The 21,845-nt window shown below is 39.4% G+C and overlaps 2 protein-coding genes across 2 annotated transcripts; one reads left to right on the plus strand and one right to left on the minus strand.

Moving 5' to 3' along the window:
- The first annotated feature begins 65 nt into the window (after window positions 1-65).
- MRPS22 (mitochondrial ribosomal protein S22) lies at window positions 66-10,345 on the plus strand. The gene is made up of 9 exons (XM_042458026.1): window positions 66-192; window positions 1,990-2,153; window positions 2,860-3,024; window positions 4,008-4,151; window positions 4,871-4,954; window positions 5,079-5,224; window positions 6,724-6,832; window positions 7,286-7,408; window positions 9,547-10,345. Exons 1-8 carry the CDS (start codon window positions 66-68, stop codon window positions 7,376-7,378), a joined length of 1,032 nt encoding a protein of 343 aa, XP_042313960.1. The 3' UTR covers window positions 7,379-7,408; window positions 9,547-10,345.
- Window positions 6,518-21,417, minus strand: COPB2 (COPI coat complex subunit beta 2). The gene is made up of 15 exons (XM_042458025.1): window positions 21,250-21,417; window positions 20,858-21,057; window positions 20,594-20,704; window positions 19,249-19,337; window positions 19,051-19,157; window positions 18,241-18,384; window positions 17,496-17,626; window positions 16,427-16,634; window positions 15,402-15,512; window positions 14,273-14,487; window positions 11,642-11,734; window positions 11,368-11,548; window positions 11,201-11,269; window positions 9,533-9,625; window positions 6,518-7,904 (listed from the first exon to the last, which is right to left on the minus strand). Exons 1-15 carry the CDS (start codon window positions 21,331-21,333, stop codon window positions 7,812-7,814), a joined length of 1,929 nt encoding a protein of 642 aa, XP_042313959.1. The 5' UTR covers window positions 21,334-21,417; the 3' UTR covers window positions 6,518-7,811.
- Window positions 21,418-21,845: the final 428 nt, after the last annotated feature.

A 21,845-nucleotide genomic window follows, 5' to 3' on the forward strand; every position in this document is an offset into this window, starting at 1 on the left:
TTTCCCAGCACCCCTTGCGTGGTGACCCGGAAGTACGCAAGGGAGCCCTTCCGGCCGTCTTCAGCATGGCAGCGCTGGGGGCTTCACGGTGTGTCTGGAGAGGGAGGCTGGTCCTCCCAGCCCTGGTTCCCAGGTGGCCAAGGGCCCCACGAGCCTCTTGGGGATGGCGGGGCTGCTGCGGGGGGCTCTGGGGCCGGTGAGTCTCCTGCTCCTGGAAGAGGGAAGCATTGGGGAACACTTGCCCATAGGGAAGCACTGGGGAACACTTGCCCATAGGGGAAGCATTGGGAACCACTTGCCCATAGGGAAGCATTGGGGAACACTTGCAAACGGGAAGCATTGGGGAACACTTGCCCATAGGGGAAAGAAAAGGGCATTGGGAAACACTTGCCCCATAGGGAAGCCTTGGGGAACAACTTGCCCATAGGGAAGCATTGGGGAACACTTGCCCATAGGGAAGCATTGGGGACACTTGCCCATAGGGAAGTCCTTGGGGAACACTTGCCCATAGGGGAAGCATGGGGAACACTGTGCCCATAGGGACGCATTGGGGAAACACTTGCATGGGGAAGCATTGGGCACACTTGCCCATAGGGAAGCATTGGGGAAACACTTGCCCATAGGGACGGCATTGGGGAACACTTGCCCATAGGGGAAGCATTGGGGAACACTTGCCCATAGCGGGAAGCATTGGGGAACACTTGCCCATAGGGGACGCAATTGGGGAACCACTTGCCCATAGGGGAAGCATTGGGGACACTTGCCCATAGGGACGCATTGGGGAACACTTGCCCATAGGGGAAGCAATGGGGAACACTTGCCCATAGGGGAAGCACTGGGGAACACTTGCCATAGGGGACGCACTGGGGAACAACACTTGCCCATAGGGGAAGCATGGGAACACTTGCCCATAGGGGGCAGGGGAACTTGCCATGGGAAGCATTGGGGAACCACTTGCCCATAGGGGAAACGCACTGGGGAACATCTGCCCATAGGGGAAGCATTGGGGAACACTTGCCCATAGGGGAAGCATTGGGGAACACTTGCCCATAGGGGAAGCACTGGGGAACACTTGCCCATAGGGGAAGCACTGGGGAACACTTGCCCATAGGGGAAGCACTGGGGAACACTTGCCCATAGGGGAAGCACTGGGGAACACTTGCCCATAGGGGACCATTTGGCAAGTACTCCCCAATGATTTTCTATGGGCAAGTGTTCCCCCTATATTTCCCAATGGGCAAGTATGGTTTCTCTATTGGCATGTACTGTCATATGTTTTAGCCTTGTCCTCCTCTCCTAGAGGACCTAGAGTTCTAGAGAAGTGTTCTGTTAGGTAAAAACAAGTGTTTATTTGTGTTTTTCTTTCTCATTTTCACGGGGTCCTGTGCCCCTGACCCCAGCAAATGTGGTGGGTCCACTGCAGTATGCACTTATTGTGGCTTTGCTTCTTTTGTTAGGCTGTGATGGTTCATTCGCCCATGTAAACCATCATTTGATTTTACAGCCATTTGGGGATGTTACATCCCTTTTTCTTCTCCATCTTTAGCCTTGTTCATCCCACGCGGCCAGTGCTTTGGATATGAGATATTTGGATAACCAATGTAGTTCTGAGTATCTTTACAGAGATGAAAGATATTGAGAATCTCCCAAGACTTTCTGCCTAGTCAAGATTCTTAAAACTGTTTTTGTTAAAGGAATACTGTAATCCTGTAGTCCTTGTGATGGCACCATAAAGACCATAGGATTTAGTACAGCTCTCTATCCACTTTTTGGAGAGGTCTACCCTTGGAGGTAGGGACCTTTGCCTTGGTGTTCTAGTGAAGAAAGTGTCCCTAGGTTTGGGACATCCCCACCACTGTTTTTGGAATGGGGGGAGGGGGGCACTCAACATTAGTAATCTACATTTCTCTTTTTGCCCTTACTAACATTTAGCATAAGATATTTGTTGCTTTTCTGCTGTTTGGACTAATTCCTTTTTTTTCCCCTCAGAAGAAAAGAAATCTGACATTCCATCGCCTCATTTTATGGATGAAAAAGTGCAGGATTTGCTCCACAAGATGACAGGGTTGAATCTGCAGAAGGTTTTTAAGCCAGTAAAGCAGGAACTCAAACCCCCAACATACAAGGTTATGACAGAATCACAACTGGAAGAGGTATTTCAGCATCAGCTTTCTGAATCTAATAAATTTGGTTTTAAGATGTGAATAGAAGACCATTTGGAATGTTTCTGGTTTGTTTGTTATGACCATATAGCATAAAAAAGAATTAGCAAATGTACGTACTCATTTCCCCCCTTGTCTCCCTTTTATCGCTTTGGCTGCATCATGACTGACAAGTGGCTGTTCTCTCATAAAACATGCATAGTAGCTTTCAAGAGTGAAATTATTCAGACTATTTTACCACATCAAATATTTCTCATTTGTCAGTTGTTAATAACAAGTACAAACATTGGACTGAACAACTATGAGCAGTTCAGCCCAACCTTTCACATCAGAGATCCAATATTCATCCAGCTAGCTATCAAATGTGTAAGAAATGGCAAATTCCAGACAAAATGCCATAACACATGTGAATGCAGATGTGTTTCCTTTCTTTGAAAAGAAAGGGGCAGGGGGTGAAGTGGACAGTCATGCTTTTAACAGAAAGGAACTTATCCCAGGCACTCATAGCTATCTAAACAATTCAATGCAATCAGATCTGTAATAGTAGACATACATTATCTAAGTTGTGTGCACTTTTAATATCTTTTCTGATGGCTTTACATAATTTCCTCCCTTAAAAACTGAAATCAAGGGCAATGTTGATTTTGGGTAATTTGATATGACATATTTCTGTAAATTAATTGCTTATCTGTTTTAGGTGACAAGACAGGCAACTGAGACAGCTAAAGAAAGGCTTAAAATGCCTCCTGTATTGAGTGAACGGGAACCAATTAATGATGTATTAGCAGATGACAAGATTCTTGATGGAACTGAATCCCACAAATATGTTTTTACAGATATAACATACAGCACCCCACACCGTGTAAGTTATGTTAGTTACACGTTTGAAACAGCATAAAAATTTAGTGCAGCTTGACCTGATGTATAGTTTCACTAGTTGTCAGTATAACCTACAGGGAAAAGCACAGTTTTCAGTATACTGTATCATTTTGCACACACAACCATAATAATAGCTATAGTGATTTCTTCTGCAGTAACTACTCCACAAAATCAAGACATGCAGGCTTTTTCAGAACTTACAGTCACATCTCCATGATATATATATATTAAATTGTCCTGGGGAAAAAATTTCCCTCTAACAGAGGCTATTTCCTTATACAGTACTCATTTTTGGCACTATATTCAAACTGTATTCTATACTATATTCAAAATTAATAAGGTGTCTATTTGATCTTATGTCTTTTCACACATACTTACTGCATGGTTAGAAAAAGGCTTTTGAACCACCTGTTCCTTTGCATGATTGAACGTAAGTTCCAATTTTGGGGGGAAAGTGGGGTACAAATAAATATAATAATAAAATAGCCTTTATCCTCTGCTATTTTCTTCCTATGGGTGTTAAGTTTTTACATTGGGAATTCATCATAGCTGTAGTATATCTAGCCTTAAAATTAGGATAAACTTGGCAGCAGAGGCCTGTAAATTGCTGCTGGATATAATAGCTAATGGAAACCTCAGTGCCTGACTTACTAGCTTCATTCCCTGTTCATTAGCCTTCTGGGAGCATCTGGCTGCCTTGCTGAAACAGAAGAACTGAATCAGCAAGGCAGTTTGTAAATATCTTGTCATCCTACATAGACCTTCACAGCAGTGTTGTTAAGCAACTGTACATGAGCTTCTTTAACACCTGTTAACTTGCTTCACTGAAGATCATAGTACATGTTCCCCTTTTAGGTCTTTGGTTGTGAGTTTTTCTTTTAACATGTACATTATTGCCTATCCTCCTTGGAATTAAGGGAACTAATAGCTAAGACTGCAGCTTACTTAAACGTTTTTCACTTTCAGGAACGTTTCATTGTAGTACGAGAAACAAATGGCATATTACGCAAGGCCACTTGGGAAGAAAGGGACAGAATGATACAGATCTACTTCCCAAAAGAAGGACGAAAGCTTAACCCTCCACTTTTATTCAAAGATGAAAACCTTACGGTAGATGAATTTTCACCAGGCCTTCATCTGACTTTTATATGCACTATCAGGCCTCTCAAATGTGTGATGTTTCCCTTGGTATTTTTCTCTGTTATCTTGATAATTACTTACACCCTAGGATATCCTTAAAGATATTGTGGCCTGTTCAAGCACTCAGTTACTGACTTGCTAAGCTATAGTTTAATTGCTAAGAGTGAGCAATAGGACTGCACACTTTCCTCATTTCTATCTAAATTAATCACCAGACTATTTTGAAGTTGTTCGGTCTAGGTCATTAATGACATTTTTTTTAAAGGACGCCAACTCTTGTGGTCAGTACAGATTCACACAAAATGACTGACTTGGGATGGAGGAAGGAGAGTACAGTCCTATTGTTCATTCAGTTGCTAAATTATAGCAAAGTGAAAACTAACTATCCAGATGGGAGTCTCTGAATTATACTGTGTTTCCCCATCACAAGGAAATTTGATATCTGGATTTGAAGTGCTAATGCACAGGAATAGTGGTAATGCCCCGATAAAATTGGGGAGGTCAGCCCTAATTTGAATAGCAATGGCATAGCACATTTGAACAGCTTTTCTTGTAAAGGTTTATTACAGAACTGGCCCCAAAATGCTTTCCTGTCTGCTAGATAGCCTTGTATCTTACTGTAACTATTGCCTTGTATCAGTTTTGTGTTTTTGTTCTGGATTGCTACATTTCACTCCTTCCTGTTACAGAGTATATTTCTTCAAGACCACCACGAAGAACTCCTTAATCTTTGCCTTGTACAGTTTGAGCCAGATTCACCTGACTATATCAGAGTAAGTTGCCAGTACTACAGATGACCTTTCCGGTGCTGCTGAAACATCTATTTGCGCCTGTATTAAGGAAATTACTCAGGAAACTTCTAAGAGCTTTAAGTATTGTTATTTAACTTCTGGGCAGGTTCACCATCAAACATACAATGATATTGATAAACATGGAAAATATGATCTTCTGCGTTCAACAAGACATTTTGGAGGAATGGTGTGGTACCTTGTAAATAGGAAGAGGACAGATGGATTACTGGTAGACATGATCCAAAGAGATTTGTAAGTATTGATAATTAAACTAAAAATGCACAAAGGAACCATTGAGTTTATTCCCATGCTAATGTTGTACTGCATAATGTATACGTTTTACAACCTTACTGAGACAAAGGTTGCATTTATTACAAATGCATTTAGAATTAATGGTCTAGTTTTTATTTAAAAGCTAGTCTGCAGTCATGAGAGAACTGCCAGATTTTGAAGTTTGCCTTGCCATTAGCAGTAGGCCACAGCAAGGAATTATTCCAGCTTGCAATTGTGTGCTGCACCATCTCCTTAAGTGGAATGGCACCCCCCCTCCCAGGAATACATCCCTCTGAGTAAAGCAAAGCTATAGGTCTTCCAGAGTAGTATCACAGCAGTTGATTCTTCTAATGGTCTAGTGTTTATAATTAACTGGAGCTATAGGCCTTAGAAGTAAGTGCCTAGTTGCCTAATGGCAAGACTTGACAGTATTGGGAATTAACAGACACAGAACAGGATGACAGAAGCACCTGCTTCAATATATGATATAAAGCAGAATGCATGACTGCAGAATTTATTGAGTTATCCTCTTATGGCCAATGTACAAAACAGTAGTAATCTGAGACTGTATTCCTGTATCTATCTAATTGGGAAAAGAACTCACTAAAATCAGTTGGACATATGTTTGAGTGAATATATATAGCATTTAACTGGAGGGACCCCCTTTTGAAATTTTACAGGTATCCTGCCAGTTAACAAAGCCTCTTCTTACTAAGTCTTTTGCACCCCAATGCCCCATTTCCTGATGGTGAAGGAGGGCTGGAGAATTACAAACTTAGTGTCAGGTTGGGATAGTAAACAATGCAATAAAGCTTGAGCTGGGACAGAATAGAATTCTGCTCTGGTGGATCCTATGGTAACTGTGTGTAACTGGGTACAATGGGCAAGATGGACAGCACCTGCCCCCAGCATGTTAGAGCATAGATCCACAGGATGGCCACCAAAATGGAAGCTAGTGGAATTTATTTAATAGGCCATCTATCTCCCGAAGTGGGGTCCAAGGCAGCTCATAGAGGGGAAAAATCTGTGGATGCATTTGGGAAGAAATTTTCAGGTTCAAACTGTTTTTCTTTACTTGTGGAAGGTTGACCTGACCTGGCTGTCATATTTCATGTGTGTCTGTTGTTCATTTTGAATTTAAAAAAAAAACTATTAAAACATTCTGAACTGCTCTGCTCTTCATTCTTCTGGCACTTCTCCTTCAGATGAATCAGAATAGAAAACCTTTTGAAAAACAACTATCTAAACATACAATTGAACAGAAGGCCATCATTTGGATTTCAGGGTATTTACTGCACAGCAGTGGCTTACATTCATACATTAGTTATTTCATCAAATCATTTATTGTAGCATATGGTATAACACAAAAATTAGTTCATTTTTTGTGAATGAACAGAAAGTAAGCTAGACAGATACTTCTCAAAAATAATAATGTGAAATCTTCAAAAAAGCTGATCCAAATTAACATTATCTTTCAGGCTTGATGATGCTGTAAGCTTGGTCACCCTTTATCATATGCTGCATCCTGATTGCCAGTCAGCAAAAGAAGCACAAGAACAAGATATCCAAGGACTAGATTTAATTAAGGTATGTGTGCTATATCATTATATTAAAAGGGTTGGAATGTACCTATACAAGATTTTGTCACTATCCTTAATCAGAAGTGTGCACTTCAAATGTTATTGGTCTGCAACTCCCATGATCACCTCTGACCACAATGAGAGTTGCAGTCCAACGTATGGAGGGCCACACCATGCCTGCATTCTACAAATCCTTTACATTGCTTCGTTGGGTTGCCTGGGATCAGTTTTCTTTTTAGAAAACATTTTTGCAACTGTGTAGAGAGTCATGTCAGAAAATTTGTTTCTCTGAGTGAGAATGGCAGGCTCCTCTGGGAATCATTATTTAAATTCACAACATAATAAATTAACTTACCACATTGGAGTTCAGCTTGCCACTTTAAAATCATAAAATTAGTTTAGTCTCCCAAGATGTTCAAAACGTTACAAACTACAAAGATGGCACTTTTCTTTTATACAGGTTTTTGCAAGAGCAGAAACAGAGAGAAGTGGCTACATTGAACTTGCACTACAAGCTTATCAAGCAACTCTGCCTAGATCTGCTACTTCATAAAATTAACAATTTAACCAGTGTATTGCATGGGTGAGTTATATCAAATGGTACACAATAAAATGTTTTTTTTGTACAATATATTGTTCAAGTACTTCAGCTGCTGTCTTTAATGTACATTTGACCAGTCAGTTCACTTAAGCATTGTAACTTTTTATTAAATTAATGCTTTGCAGGGAAAACACTGAAAGGGAATTTTAAAAACATTTATTAGAGGACTTTCTCTTCATGTAACATGAGGTTGTAATAGCATACATATAATATAATATAAGGAGGCCTATGGAACAGAAATAGAAGGTACTCTTTGAATCTGTCCCTACTTCATCTAAGTATAAAAAAATGTCAAGCCACTTTCCACCATGAAGATTGCACTAACAATCAAGTTAGTGAAAAGTAATTTGTAAGAAGTTTGGTCTTTTTTTTTAAAAAAAAAGATTCAGTCAGATATCTCTTCATCCAAATTAATATCGGTAGTATCAATATCCTCCAGGTCTAAGTTATCCAAGTCTTCATCCAGTTCCAATAATGCCTAGGGCAGGAAGTACATGGTTAGATGCCTGGTCTTACACAAAGAATTTTCTTCTATCAAATATAAAGCTGGTATATTATTTGGAGAAAAGAGTCACAGGTGAATTGACATTACCTGTTCTTGTGCTGGAATGATGGTTCCCCAAATAAATATGCAGTATACTCAGTTCTACCAGCAGAATTACTTAGCTTTCTTAACTATGAACCTCTAAACAGACAGTATGCCTACGTTTTGCATATTTTCTGCAATTCCCTTCCCCCAAACTGAGTAACATACTGCAAACACAGAACTATAAATCTCCATGTCCAATTTGTGCCAGAGTTTTTCAGTACTCCTAAAGCCGTGGAAATGACCTACTCCTCTGGGGCTGTGCAAAAGTAAGGCCATACATTTGGAGAATTGGATTTGGAGGGTTAAGAAAGAACCTTTGTGTGAGATATCCATTACTCAATTTTGAGGGTGCTGCATAGTGTTCCAAAAACTTGGCTCAAGTTTAGAGAATAACAAAGCTGAATTATTTCTGTGGTGTAGCATGGGAAAGAACATGGGTTGGTACAGTCTGTTGGACCACTGACAGAGTACTATGAACAAGAAGCTTACAATAACTGGTGGGTCGATTTTTATCTAAGACCTTCCACTGTGTGAAGGGGTTGTCTCATTTACACCAGTATCAGTTGCTGTTTAGCCATGAGACAGTAATGACACTAATTCTGCATGTTGGCAGAACTAATTTGATTTTTTAAAAAACAAAACCCTGAAAATGTGAGAGAGAGACACTAAGCTTTTTGCTGGCCCAATTCAATTCTCCAACTAATTTTCTTGATTTAGCTAACAATACTTATTATGCAGGACATCTATGAAGGTTCATTCTTGGTTGGAACGAAAAGTCACCAACCTAGAAAAATAATTGTTCACAAGACATAGTTGCTATGGCTGTACAATGTTTATTTCTAGGATACAAACACAGATAGACTGGGGGAGGGTCAGGGATAGCTGATTAGGTTCTTTGCACATGCCATAAACTTGACACATCTAGGTTAAAATACCTATCCTAACTTTAAGCTGACTGCAGCCAATATGGAGAAAGGTTGCTGCAGAAATAAAGTTAAACTAGGAAAACATTTATAAGTTAGGACAAGGAAATCAGTTTAGTTCCAATTATTAGTACTAATGCACCCAAAATGTTAAGATTCATGCTCAGCTACATGCTGAAGCAAGTTTTATTCTGCAGAGCATGCATTTTGCTCCAAATTTCATAAATCAAATGTATAGAGAAATGACAGAAAAATGACAACAGAAAATGAAGGTATATTGTGATTAAGAAATGTATTAGGCATTATGCAGAACACTGATAGTGCTGAAATAGTAAAATTCTAAATTATGTAACACCTACAGCTGTGTCCCTATAGTAAGTGTTTTAGGAAGAGATCTATTTTTCTCCCCCCTGTGCTAGTTTGCAATGCAGAAGAAGGAATGTTATTATATTTAAAACTGCAATAATTAGTTTGTAAATTGAAGCAGAGAAGCAAAATGTATTTCAATTTAACTACTACCTCATTCTGTGTATAGGACAGATTTAATTTTGAAAGTATCTAGGTAACTTCTGTTTGGTAAACTTGCACTTTTACCTTTTCCTCTTTAGTTTCAATTGGATCCTTCCCTGCAACTGGAGTCACTGTCACAGGCTTAGGTGTAGGAATCAGTTCTTCCTCTTCTGACTCCTTATGATGAAAAAGGAAAGACTTTGAAATATTTGATGTGGGCTTGTCTAAAGAAAAACTAGACCCCATTACAAGCCATGGTGAGCCCTTCATTCTTTTTTCATAGAGAGAAGCATACATGTTATGGTTATATATACAGAAATTCACAATTTTGATTTATTCCAATCACAGATTCTAATGATAGCACTTAGCACCACTTTACATTTCCCTGCACAAGCTGGGTACTTATTTTACCGGCCAATGGAAGGCTGAGTCAATCTAGCCCTCCAGGATTGAACTCACAATGTTGTGGCTGCAATACTGGCATTTAACCATTGTGTCATCAGGGCTCATAATACACTATATTCTAAATACGCTTTTAGATCCTGGCTTGTTTTGAATGAACTGTAGTTACAACAAACAGTTGTGCATATTTTGATGTAAGAAATAACTGGTCAACATTGCATCCATAAGGTTTCAAATTCCCTTAACTACAGAAGTAGAAAAACACAAATTCAAACATTTCTGTTACAATAAATCATGGTTTGTGATATATGAAACCAGGTTTTTCTCATCCATAGACTGCCCTTCCACAAAACTAATGGTTGCCACGTCTCTTCCTTCAAGACAAAGAAATAACCACCTGTATCTTCCATGTCCTTAGTATGAAACAAAGCTTAAATGTGTACAATTGTGTATTATATACATGTATAAAATTGCAAGTGTGGCTGTACAGGTAAATGTTCTGCCTCTCCTTCCTTGTCAATATTCAGATATATACAAAATTTTCTAAGTTCCATGTATGCAGATGGTTTGGTAAATAATATGGTGCTGCAGTAGCAAGACCGCTACCTTTATCCTTCCCATGCAAGCAACACTTATATTTATAGCCACATCTATTTTATTAGTAACTCCACAAGCCAAGATCATCTTTTCAACTTTTGAAGCAGTAGCAATATTTTTTTCCTGTTTTCATATCCAGGTCTCCCTTACAGTAGATAAAGAAAAGGACATACACATTGTAACTGTAAACTGACTTATTTACAAACTGTTCTAGCATATTACATTGACATAATTTTAACTAATTCTGGCTCCTACCATACACACATAATTACATTCAAAACTTACCATGCTCATCTGGCACTTTTATTTATAGTGAGGACTGATTCAACAGGCTGACATTTATAGGGCTGCTTCGTTTGATTTCCCCAAAATTAACACTATGTGAACATTTTTAGGCCTCTGCTTATTTCTGAATATATAAATCAACTCTGAATGAAAAATGCAGCAACATTCAGATAGGTGACAGCAGATTTAAACTGCAGGAATCAGACAAAGTTGTAGCAAGAGTTAACTACATAAACAAAAGGTATTTAAGTGCCATCAAGAATTTTTACATATTGTTTACACTGTTTTCCAAAACAGTTAGCAGAACAGTTACAAAGCAATCTCGTCAGAAAAGTGAATCATACATAAAGAGGAAGAGCAATCCATTTGGCTTGGGTTTGTTTTCAGTTAAAAGATCCATTACATGTGGAAGGATTCTAAAGCACTTGTTGGAGATGATATTCATGAATAACAGTTGTTAATACTGACCTCATATACTGCCCCTTTTTGTGGCGTGAAACCTTTGGCTTCTTCCAGGATGCTTCTCTCTTCATTTGGCTATCAAAGGTTAACAGATATAAGCAGAGGTTTTTACAGATGCCCAAGATTTCTTGCTCTTTGACATATGGAATTGTTGAAAATTTGCTTCTACTTACAGTGACTAGGGGATATTCACTGGCTGGCCGCAAAGCAGTTTGTGTGCTCTTTATGTATTCTTCAGCAACAAAAGCTTCTTTTAATCCTGGAAACAAGTTTTCATATTCTGTGGGGTCTGCCAGGGATTCAGCAGCTTTCTGGTTGACTTTACAGAGATTCTCTCGCCACAGTTTTACAACCCTATAGACAGAAGAGTGATGGATGTTATAAGCAACTTGGTTATAAGCAATATATATAATATATACTAAACACATATGTTTACTTCAGGGTTACCTTGAAACCTGGCTCGGCAAGTAAGTTCGTGCTAAGAAAGCAGCTTCTGGTAAACGTCCAGTTTTAATCAAGAGCTCAAGACAGCTGTCAAGCCTATAATATATTGGAAAAGATGAAGAATTTTTTTTATTTGTTGGGGTTTGGTTAATATGTAACAAAAATAGTCTTTTAAAATGTTTCTTGCTCTAATAATAGATCTAGCTGTTCCCAACCTGATACCTTTCAGTTAGCATGGACAATGGTGAGAGAACACAAGAATTCCCCAAAAACTTAGAAGCAGGTAATGGTATAAAAACATCATTACAGATATAGAAATATTTTAAAAGAAATAAAATAAAATATTTGAATTTAAGTCATAAAAGACAGCCAGCTTGGTGTAGTAGTTTGAGCATTGGACTAGGATTCTGGAGATCAGGTTTTAAATCCAAGATCAGACATGAAAACCCAACTGGCGCAGCCCCAGAAAACTATGACATTTAGCACTGCTCTAAGTTGGGAATGGTTTGAAGACAACAACAACACAAGTTGAAAACAATGATGGAAGAATTTATGAAAAACATGTATACAAAATGTTAAGAAATAAGTACAGAGAATAAAGGCTGGTCAGACAGCAAGCAAAATAGAACAGAAAAGATTGTGGTGGCAGGAAGAAGAAAAACTTAACACACTATAACAGCCAATCCACAAGATTTGAAGCTGAGCAGGTAAAAAAATGGGATCAACTGGTAGACATCTAGGTGATCTGCGGTAGATCACTAACCATTTCTAACCAAATGAGTTAATTTTTTTCCTCCTCAATTAAGTTCAGGGAAAATTAGATGAACTGTGTGAAAGGACCTGTGTGTAAGCTCTGATTCTACTACTGAAAACAAACTCTTGGACTGAGAATCTCAGTATCAACTTGTTTCCCAATCTGTGTCCCAATTCTGTTCTTATCTGTTATTCTGCATGCTGCCTCAGATGATAACCTCAGGACTCAAGTGAAGAACAAGGTCAGTCCTGTAAATCTAAGTTGTACCCATCTCTGATTCAGAGAATGAGCGAGAATTTTATTAAAGGGAAGAAAGAATGCATTTTACATGACTGAAACTGAAAACACAAAGGGAGATCAAAGAATCACAGGGACCACAACAGCCATATAATTCAACTGCCTGCCGAGCAGAAATTCATAGCTGAAGCAGTTAGAGGTGACCACCTAACTTTGCTACAAAAGAAAGTTACCTTTCAGGGTAATTTTTCTACTGCCAAACCACTCTTTCTATTAGGAACTTCTAATATTTAATCAAAATCTTTTTTTTTTTTTTTTTTTAACCCACAATTTCAGGCCCTATCACTTCGAGCAGGAGGGGGAAAAAGCTTACTCCATCCTCCCAATGGCATACCTTCAAATATTTAAAGAAATATCCCTCAAATCTTCTCCAGGATATTCAAATCCTTCAACCATATCTCAAAGGGTCTGAAGCCCCCTATACTCTTTTCATTGCTCACTACCTCTTAATATGGAATAATTCAAAGGGGAGCAGTTAGATTCAAAGTTGGAATTGTGACCCTCCAGATGTATTGAACTGCCACTTTTAGTTATCCTGGCTGTGGCTGCTGAGATTTGCAGTCCAAAACCACATGACTCCCACTTTTGTTTCATGGTGGTGGTGGTGGCAGTAAACATGCCAAATATGAGCAACTGAAACTAAAAGCTCATATTCAGGAAGCAACACATTGAATTTCAGTTAACAATTTACCCAGCTTTTATAAAGTACTACAATACTGTAGCCTAAGCACATGATTAACACCAATGAGCACATATAAGGTTCACATTTCTCTTTAGTTTTGTTATAAAATCAGCATGTCTATACTGTTAGAACAGGACTGAATTAATGCTCTTCCTTATCCTCTTGTCTACAAATAGACACATAAAGATCAAGAAAGACATCCATCCAGGTAGAACTTTTATAGTGCTATTGCCCAGGCTCCCCCAACTTAACTTTGGCCTAGAAGTCCTATCATCCCCTGCCACAACACATCTACAGGTTGCATGGGTGAAGGTGTGAAAAAACTGCTGTATGCAAGACAGACTTCAACATACCTACCATTACTAGCTTCACATCAAAAGAATACTGCCCAATTTGAAACCAGAATTCTATCTCATACGAACTATTTTGAAGTTGACAGTGTATACTGGTGTGAGCAACTTCAGCAAGGTTGGTAGCTGAATCTGGGGGACATTCTAGCCCAGATGCAGTTCATGTGTTCCTATCTTGAGTATATATGATATATTGAAGGGATGTCATTTTGAGGGAGCAAGCTTGTTTTCTGCTGCTCCAGAGAACAGGACGGGGAACAATGGATGCAAGCTACAGGAAAAGAGATTCCACCTCAACATTAGGAGGAACTTTCTGACAGTAAGGGCTGTTCGACAGTGGAACACACTCCCTCAAAGTGTGGTGAAATCTCCCTCCTTGGAGGTCTTTAAGCAGAAACTGGATGGCCATCTGTCAGGGATACTTTGATTGAGAGTTCTTACATGGCAGGGGATTGGACTGGATGACCCTTGTGGTCTCTTCCAACTCTATGATTCTATGATTTTTGCTCTATATTGTAGGGAGGTTTTGTTTATTTGTTTTGCTTACTTACTCTCCTTGCAGGAAGTAGCTCATAAATGCTACATTGTTCTTCCCATCTTTTTCGGCACCCTCTGCTAGCTTGTTCACCATACTGGTGTTTCCTGAAGCTGTGGCCAAAAGCAGTAAGCCACCATAGTCCTGTGCATGATGCAGGCACTCCTGGGCAAGGCCAAACTGACATTTATTGATGGCAAGCTCAGCCAGTTGCTTCCATTTCTGCTCAGACTGTAAATAAAAAATACATCCATGTCTCAAGTGATGAGTATGAAAAGTAATCTGATTAATCTCAGCTCAGTTGTATTCGATCTCTAAAGAACATTTCCTGATGTACAAAATGGGAAAATACACTACTATTTTGTCATACAGGAGCTGTAGTTACACCTCTTCTAAAAATCAGTGATTTGTTCAGTGATGGAAAGATAGTAATAAAAAAGATCAAACTCAATCCTTTCTTATTATGATTAAACACTGGCCATAACAACTTGGCACAAACTAAGACATGAGTACCTTATATTTTGGAGATTTCAAATGAATAATTGCAACAGATTCTTAAAATAGTCAACAAAATAGCAAAGAATACAGACACTCTTCTTCTGCTGCCAAAATTGGAGAAAGTATCTTCCTATCCCCCTCCATTAAGGATCACATAGCATTAACGACTGAGCTCACTGTATGAAAACTCATCAATAGACAGTCTATAGCTTATTCAAATTTAGTTTAACCTTAACAATAAACAACCAGGAGTTCATTCAGTTCTTTTGCATCCAAAACATCACTCCTCTCATTAATCTGTCTGCATGTTAACACAAACATTTTTATTCTTGTTTTCGGCTACTCCAGAGACTAGGATCCAGAGCAATGGATGCAAGCTATAGGAAAAGAGATTCCACCTCAACATTAGGAGGAACTTCCTGACAGTAAGGGCCGTTTGACAGTGGAACAAACTCCCTCGGAGTATAGTGGAGTCTCCTTCCTTAGAGGTCTTTAAACAGAGGCTGGATGGCCATCTGTCAGGGATGCTTTGATTTAGATTTCCTGCATGGCAGAATGGGGTTGGACTGGATGGCCCTTGCGGTCTCTTCCAACGCTATGATTCTATTCTGAAGTTACCTTCTGTTTTTAAAATTATTTTAACATACCTCTGCTTCCACTGCAAGTTGATAGGCTATCTTAAGTTCACCAAGCTGAAGAGCAAGTTCAAAGCGATGTTCAGGGTCTGTAGATACTGCAAGAGCTTGCTGTTTGAACCCCTGAACAAACATTTAGAACAGTACATGAAGGAACTTTATCACCCAGAGAAATTACAGTATATATTTGACTATAAATTGAGAAATCTGTGCCCCCAAATTGACCCTAAACTCTTGGATCTACTTATATATGGGTCAAAGTCCTGAAACAAGCACACCTGATGCCCTTCAATTTTGTGTGTGTGTGTGAGAGAGAGAGAGAGAGGAGGAGGAGGGGTTCCCAGTCCGATCTGCAAGGCTTCTCTTCCCATAGAAGAAACTCCCCATTTAACACCACTTCCTTCCCTCCCCAGTCCGATCTGCAAGGCTTCTCTTCCAATGGAAGAAACTCCCCATTTAACGCCACTTGTTTCCTTTCCCAGTCTGATTTGCAAGGCTTCTTTTTCCATGGAAGAAACACCTCATTTAACACCATTTACTTCCCTTTCTATTCTGTTTTGCAAACCTTCTCTTCCCATGGAAGAAACGTCCCTTTTTAACTCCGCTTGCTTCCGTTCTCAATCCAATGTTAAAACCTCTCCTCCAGTACCTGGGAATCGGTATTAGGTGGTCAAGAGAGGTCTGGAGGAGGAGGGACAGAAGTGGTAATTTCCCCTTTCTATCCTTTGTTATAGCCCCCTACCTTTTACCATGGATCATATAAAATTCCATGATTTTGGCCCTGAAACCTTCCCTCAGCTTACACATGAGGCTGACTTGTACATGTGTATATACGATACATCTAAGGCAGACCTGGGTCAAAACATATGTTTATTATGATAGACATTTCATTTCTCTAAATATTTGTTTAACTTACTGTATATGTCTTCCCAGTTCTGCTAAGTTGAACTTCAGCCATTTCCAGTTCTATAAAACCACACATCTATAATGTTTATTAATCAAGGATTATTCCGATAGTTATGGCAAATGTTTTTTACCTGCTTCTCAAGGAAATGTGCAACTCTGGTCCTCTGTTCCTTTGGAATTGTGGGAAGTACTTTGTCAGCCATACTGAAGTCTCTCCTCATCACAGCAGTCTGATACTCAAGTACTGAGACTAGCAAGGAGTAACTCACTATGTTTAATTCTTTGTCACCAAGGTAAAGTCTGTTGTCTTTTGGGATATATCCTAGTAAATACATTGTTCTTTAAAGAAAAGGGAAGAGAAGAAGATTTATGTGTTAAAGTGGAAGACATAATGAATATGAGAAGCAATTACATAATCAATGTGCCAAGCTCATAAACTAAGGCTACTAAAGTACTATTAAGGCCTTTGTAAGTCAAACAGAGAAAGTGTAACAGATATCAGAAAAGACATTCAGTAAAGACTCAAAGAGAACTTGCTTCAGCTGCACAACTCCAGAACTAAGAGGTGATATGACCATCCTGTTTATATATATATGAAGAGATGTCATATTGAGGATGAAACAAGCTTTTCTGCTTTACCAGAGACTAGGACATGGAGCAATGGATGCAAACGACAGGAAAAGAGATTCCACCTCAACATTAGGAAAAGCTTCCTGACAGTAGGAACCCACTCCCGCAGAGTGTGGTGGAGTCTCCTTCTTTGGAAGTTTTAAAACAGAGGCTAGATGGCCATTGGGGGTGCTTTGATTGTGTGTTCCTGCATGGCGGGGGGGGGGGGGTCTACGTGATGGCCCTTGAAGTCTCTTCCAACTCTATGATTGTATGAATTCTTCCATTTCTCAACTGTCAATACAACAGAGACTTGGTGAGAGAGAGAGCAGACATGAGGCTTGAAAAGTATGTAAGAGACTGCACATGTAAATAAAAACTGCTGCTGTAGTCATCCACTATCAGGTTTTGTAGTCTTCATCTACAGATCTTATTCCTGCCCATCTCTGGCATAGTAGCTATTCATTGCCACATTAAAATTTCTTTTACAAATGCAAAGAATTGTCAAAAAAAAGGAGAACAAACTAGAAGACCTTAAAGACAGAATGTTTTCTCATCAAGGTTACTTTGAATGGGCCACCGGATGCTCACCGGTCCAAATGTGCAATGGTGACTATTTCTCCTCCAACATAGTAGTTCAGTCTGTTCACAGAACTGGTATAAATGAAACAGTCGCCTACCCACAATCCTGTTTTCACAATTTCTTGAATTTCACCAAGTACCTAGAAGAAAAAGAACTTTATTTTGGTGCCATATGGGTTTTATTTTTATACGATCCAGGAGGATTGGGCCCACCACACAAATTTAATCCGTAAGGAGTTTGCTCACTGGTATACTGCAACCTCATGATCATGGAAGTGAAAAGTTCCATATAAAAGAGGTTTTGGCTTAAAATATGAATCTGCCAACATAAATATTCTGCCACTGTAACAAATCGACAAAAGATCAAATTCACTATTGCAAAGAGCCTCCTCCTTTGTGTGGTGTGGCACCAAAAGCTCTGTAAAGTAGATTAAATGGCTTTACCAATATTGTAAAATGCATAAGCATGTATTTATTAGGAATGTCATCAAAAGGTATTTATACAAAACCTGACAACTATATGATTTATATTTATAGAAACACATATTGTTAGCATAAACAGTCAATACACAAGTCAATTCCATGAGTTTCCACAGGCTTAAAAAGCACCTTGTACTACATAATAATAGAAAGTGTTCAAAAGCAGAACATATTTGTTCTATCCTCCCCCCCCCAGCACTATTAATCTCTACAATAATCTCTACAAACAGCAGATCAGATCCCAAGCTACCTATTCATCATTTAATGAAGTTACCTCAAAGGCATCTTCAATGCCATCTTCAGTGACTCCCTCATGTGTCTCCTGTGCTGCTGCCACTTTCTCAGAAAGGTATTTCAGAATGAAAAATGATTCTTCTGTAGCTATGCAGACAAGTTCCCCAGAGTCAGACCAGAAAATCTACATCAAAAGCACACAATGATCTTTAAGGTGCTGGCTGAGACAAGAAATATTTAACCCAGGGGTAGGCAACCTTTTTGAGCCGGGGGCCAGGTTGCTGTCCCTCAGACAACTGGGGGGCCGAAGCCAAAAAATAAATAATTTTTAAAAAATTACATAAATAAATAAACTGGGACAAATGTAGGACAAAATTTTCAAATGGAGGACACTTTTTTTTTTATAAAACAGAGGACACGCAAAAAAATTTGCTGATTTTTTAAAAAATGTTAATATAAATGCATGTTTCGGAGGCTTCTATAGACAATTGCTCCCTTGCCCGCCGCTTTCCCCCCTTGCCTGCCGCTTGCCCCCCCTTGCCCGCCTCCTCCTGATAGGCCAAAGGCTCCACGCCCTCACATGAGAGTCCAAAGGCTCCGGCGGCAATCGGCGGCAGGACCGGGCGGGGGCCGGTCCCAAGGCCTTGCCGGGCCGCATCCGGCCCGCAGGCCGCAGGTTGCCTACCCCTGATTTAACCCATCTATGGTACTGATAAGGCAGAACATACTATCTTCTATTGCAAATATTCACAACATTCTTCATTTTTCTCTAGTAGAATTGAAATTAACACCTGCAGATCTCAACAGAAATAATATTTAATTCAGCAAAATGTAACAAGTCCAAACTCACATGTTTGGGCTGTATTTCAATTCTCCGTATCAGTTCTGTATTTTCCCAGTCATAAAATGCCAAGCCATTAACAGATCGAACACCTAGTAAAAAACCGCCATAGATACCTGCAGTGAAGAGAAACAGAAATAAGTCTGTAGTGAAGAGATTACAAGAAAATGCTCAAGATGGCTAAGAATGGTATTGAGCATAACATGCCTTCTGCTCCAAAGTCAGGTTTAAAGGACTTCTTTTCTTTAAAGTTTTTAAATATCTTGACGCTGCTGTTGCTTTCCCGGATTGCATACCTGCACATAAACAAAACAATTTAGTAATATAACAAAGATAATTCAATCAAATTATTACAAGAAGTCATTAAACCAAATTATCACAAGAAGTCAGTTTAGTGGCATGCTGACTGCATGCAAGCTGCTAAGGGTCTGTCTCAGATCTGTCACAAAGTCATTCCCTATTTTCCAGGGTCTGACAGTGAGAAATTACTTGGAGTGAGAATTGCTCTGGTGGGGTATAGTCTATGAATTATATTCTAAACCAGGCATGAGGACTGCATAGCCCTCTAGAACTATAATTCCCAATAAAAGCCAGCAGGAAGGAGTAGTGGGAGTTATAATCCAGCAACATCAAGAGGCGATACAATTCCCACCACTATCCTGAATCCTGTGGTTAATCCCAAATCAAGTAAACCCACTGAATCAATGATAACTTGGTATGTCACTGGTAAGTTTCACTGATTAGACAAGTCTACTAGATTTGGGACTAAAAATAGGATTCCGACCTACATGAATGTGTCCTCAATTAGGCATTGTATCCACTGCAATAATTGTAGAATATTAAAATGAGATTTTTCATATGGAAGTTTAAAATATAAAATATTAAGTAGATTCATACAATTTGAGATCTTTCAGGAACAAGTCACATGCTCTAAATTTGCTCTTGAACTGGCATGCTTCCCATGAGATAAAAGGCAAGAGTCTCACTAACAGTCATTTCTATCAGTCACTTTTTTTACTATGAAAGAGTTCTGCACTGGGCGTTGGGCACTGAAACCTCCTTTCCCACACAGGCCTTTGCAACATCCTGTCAAAGTCTCAAGGAGTCTGTACAGAAGACTGTGCCACTTAGAATCTGTCCTATCAGGATTGACTGACTGGTCACAGTGCCAAAGTTGGAATAAACCAAATAGAACCAGTGCAGCCTTGGATCAGCAGGGTTCATACCCACACACATGGGCAAGATATGTAACTATAACTCCGTTAAGACAGTGCTATGAGTAAAATACTCTCCACAAGGTCCAATGGACCATTCATCAGGCCACTCGAATGAAAGCATTCAGGCAAAAAGTTTCATTCTTGTAGGATATCCTGCAGGTAGCAAATGCCATCCATCCTTCACAGAAAGGATGCTGCCACCTCAAGTAGATTCTTAGTTGAAGAAACCACCTTGCCAAGACTAGCCATCATGGGACATCTTTTAATTGGTGTGCATACTTCCTGAGGATTGCTGTTCGCAGTCTAAGTATCATAATGTTGAACAAAGCACTTACTCTGAAGAATCATGTGCCCATGCAAACTCCTGAGCAGAACCAAAGCTCTTGTTTCTCAGTGCCATAGCTGTGTAAATGATGTATTCACCATCCCCACATACTACCACAAACCTAGAAGGCAGTAAAAACAGAAGGAATAAAAAACTAAGTGTGCATGAGAAAGTTGTCTGCATTATCAGAAGACACACAGAAAAATTACCTAAAGATAGTTTAAAAATAAACTATTCTAAAAGCATTCTGATCTTCTGAAAAAAGATCTCATACCTCCCATTAGGGTTATGTTGAATGGTCTGAGGATATATCTCACAGCTGCCCATATCTTTCACAGCAAGAGGTAGCCTCTCTCCATCTTTGATTTCAGTATCTCCCATTGCTTTCAGGTTAGCTTGTTGAATTTCTGAATGTTTAGCCCAAATAATCTTTCCATTAGCATCCATTGACATGGCTGGCTCTTCTCGTCCAAGCTAATAAGAAGAGAACCAGGATGAGAACAGGCGTACATATGTAATGTCCTGTGAATTTAAAATGCTGTTTTGATTAAAACTTTTGATTCCCAACCAGATAAATTTAAAATGCAGTATTCCAAGCAAGGTTTTTTTATTAACTAAATGAAGCTACATTGCATAAGCACTGTACATATTTTGTAAGAGACATACCTTAACAATGATGCTTCCTTCATCATATCCCAAAGAGACATTATTTGATCCTCTCAAGCTTGCCACACACCACACCCGCTCCATGCCATAGTTGAGAGTACTTTCCAGGCGATAAGTGCTTGAATGCCAGATTCGGACAGTTCCTATGCATAGGGATGTTCAGCAGAGATAAAAGGCTTGAATGAATCTGTCCCTGACACAGTTATTTTAAGCAACAAGATTCAGCTGCTTTAAAGCAGGAGACAGAATCTTTGGATTTTCAGATGTTTTGGGCTATGACAGCCATAATTGCCTATTACTGGCGATAGTGGCTGAGGCTGCTGAGAGCTAAAGTCCAAACCAAGCCAAAGGCTCCCAACCTCTACATTATTGGTGGTGGTGGTGGTGAAACCAACCAATAATGTTATTACTGTTAATATTTTACTTCATGCCTCCTATTTTTTCAAGGCAGATGTTTTGAGCTGGAACTGGTTGTTAATTCCAAGCCTCCTAAAACTTTGGTAGTGAAAAATGGCACAGATCTCTGGCCTGTTACAGACAGCCAAAATAAAGCTGCTTCGAGTCACAGTGGAGGTATGGTGTTTCAATGATGCATG

This window comes from Sceloporus undulatus, chromosome 3 (genome assembly GCF_019175285.1).
Source record: "Sceloporus undulatus isolate JIND9_A2432 ecotype Alabama chromosome 3, SceUnd_v1.1, whole genome shotgun sequence".
Classification (NCBI taxonomy): domain Eukaryota; kingdom Metazoa; phylum Chordata; class Lepidosauria; order Squamata; family Phrynosomatidae; genus Sceloporus; species Sceloporus undulatus.

Excerpts from the sequence above, each read along its gene's own strand:
- MRPS22 (XM_042458026.1), top strand. The coding sequence starts at position 66 with ATGGCAGCGCTGGGGGCTTCACGGTGTGTCTGGAGAGGGAGGCTGGTC. Across the intron at positions 193-1,989 it reads CTGCTGCGGGGGGCTCTGGG|AAGAAAAGAAATCTGACATT; the intron begins GCCGGTGAGTCT and ends TTTTCCCCTCAG. Across the intron at positions 4,955-5,078 it reads ATTCACCTGACTATATCAGA|GTTCACCATCAAACATACAA; the intron begins GTAAGTTGCCAG and ends ACTTCTGGGCAG.
- COPB2 (XM_042458025.1), bottom strand. The coding sequence starts at position 21,333 with ATGGAGCGGGTGTGGTGTGTGGCAAGCTTGAGAGGATCAAATAATGTC. Across the intron at positions 21,058-21,249 it reads AAGGAAGCATCATTGTTAAG|CTTGGACGAGAAGAGCCAGC; the intron begins GTATGTCTCTTA and ends TCTTCTTATTAG. Across the intron at positions 18,385-19,050 it reads TTGAAATACAGCCCAAACAT|ATTTTCTGGTCTGACTCTGG; the intron begins GTGAGTTTGGAC and ends CTTTTGATGTAG.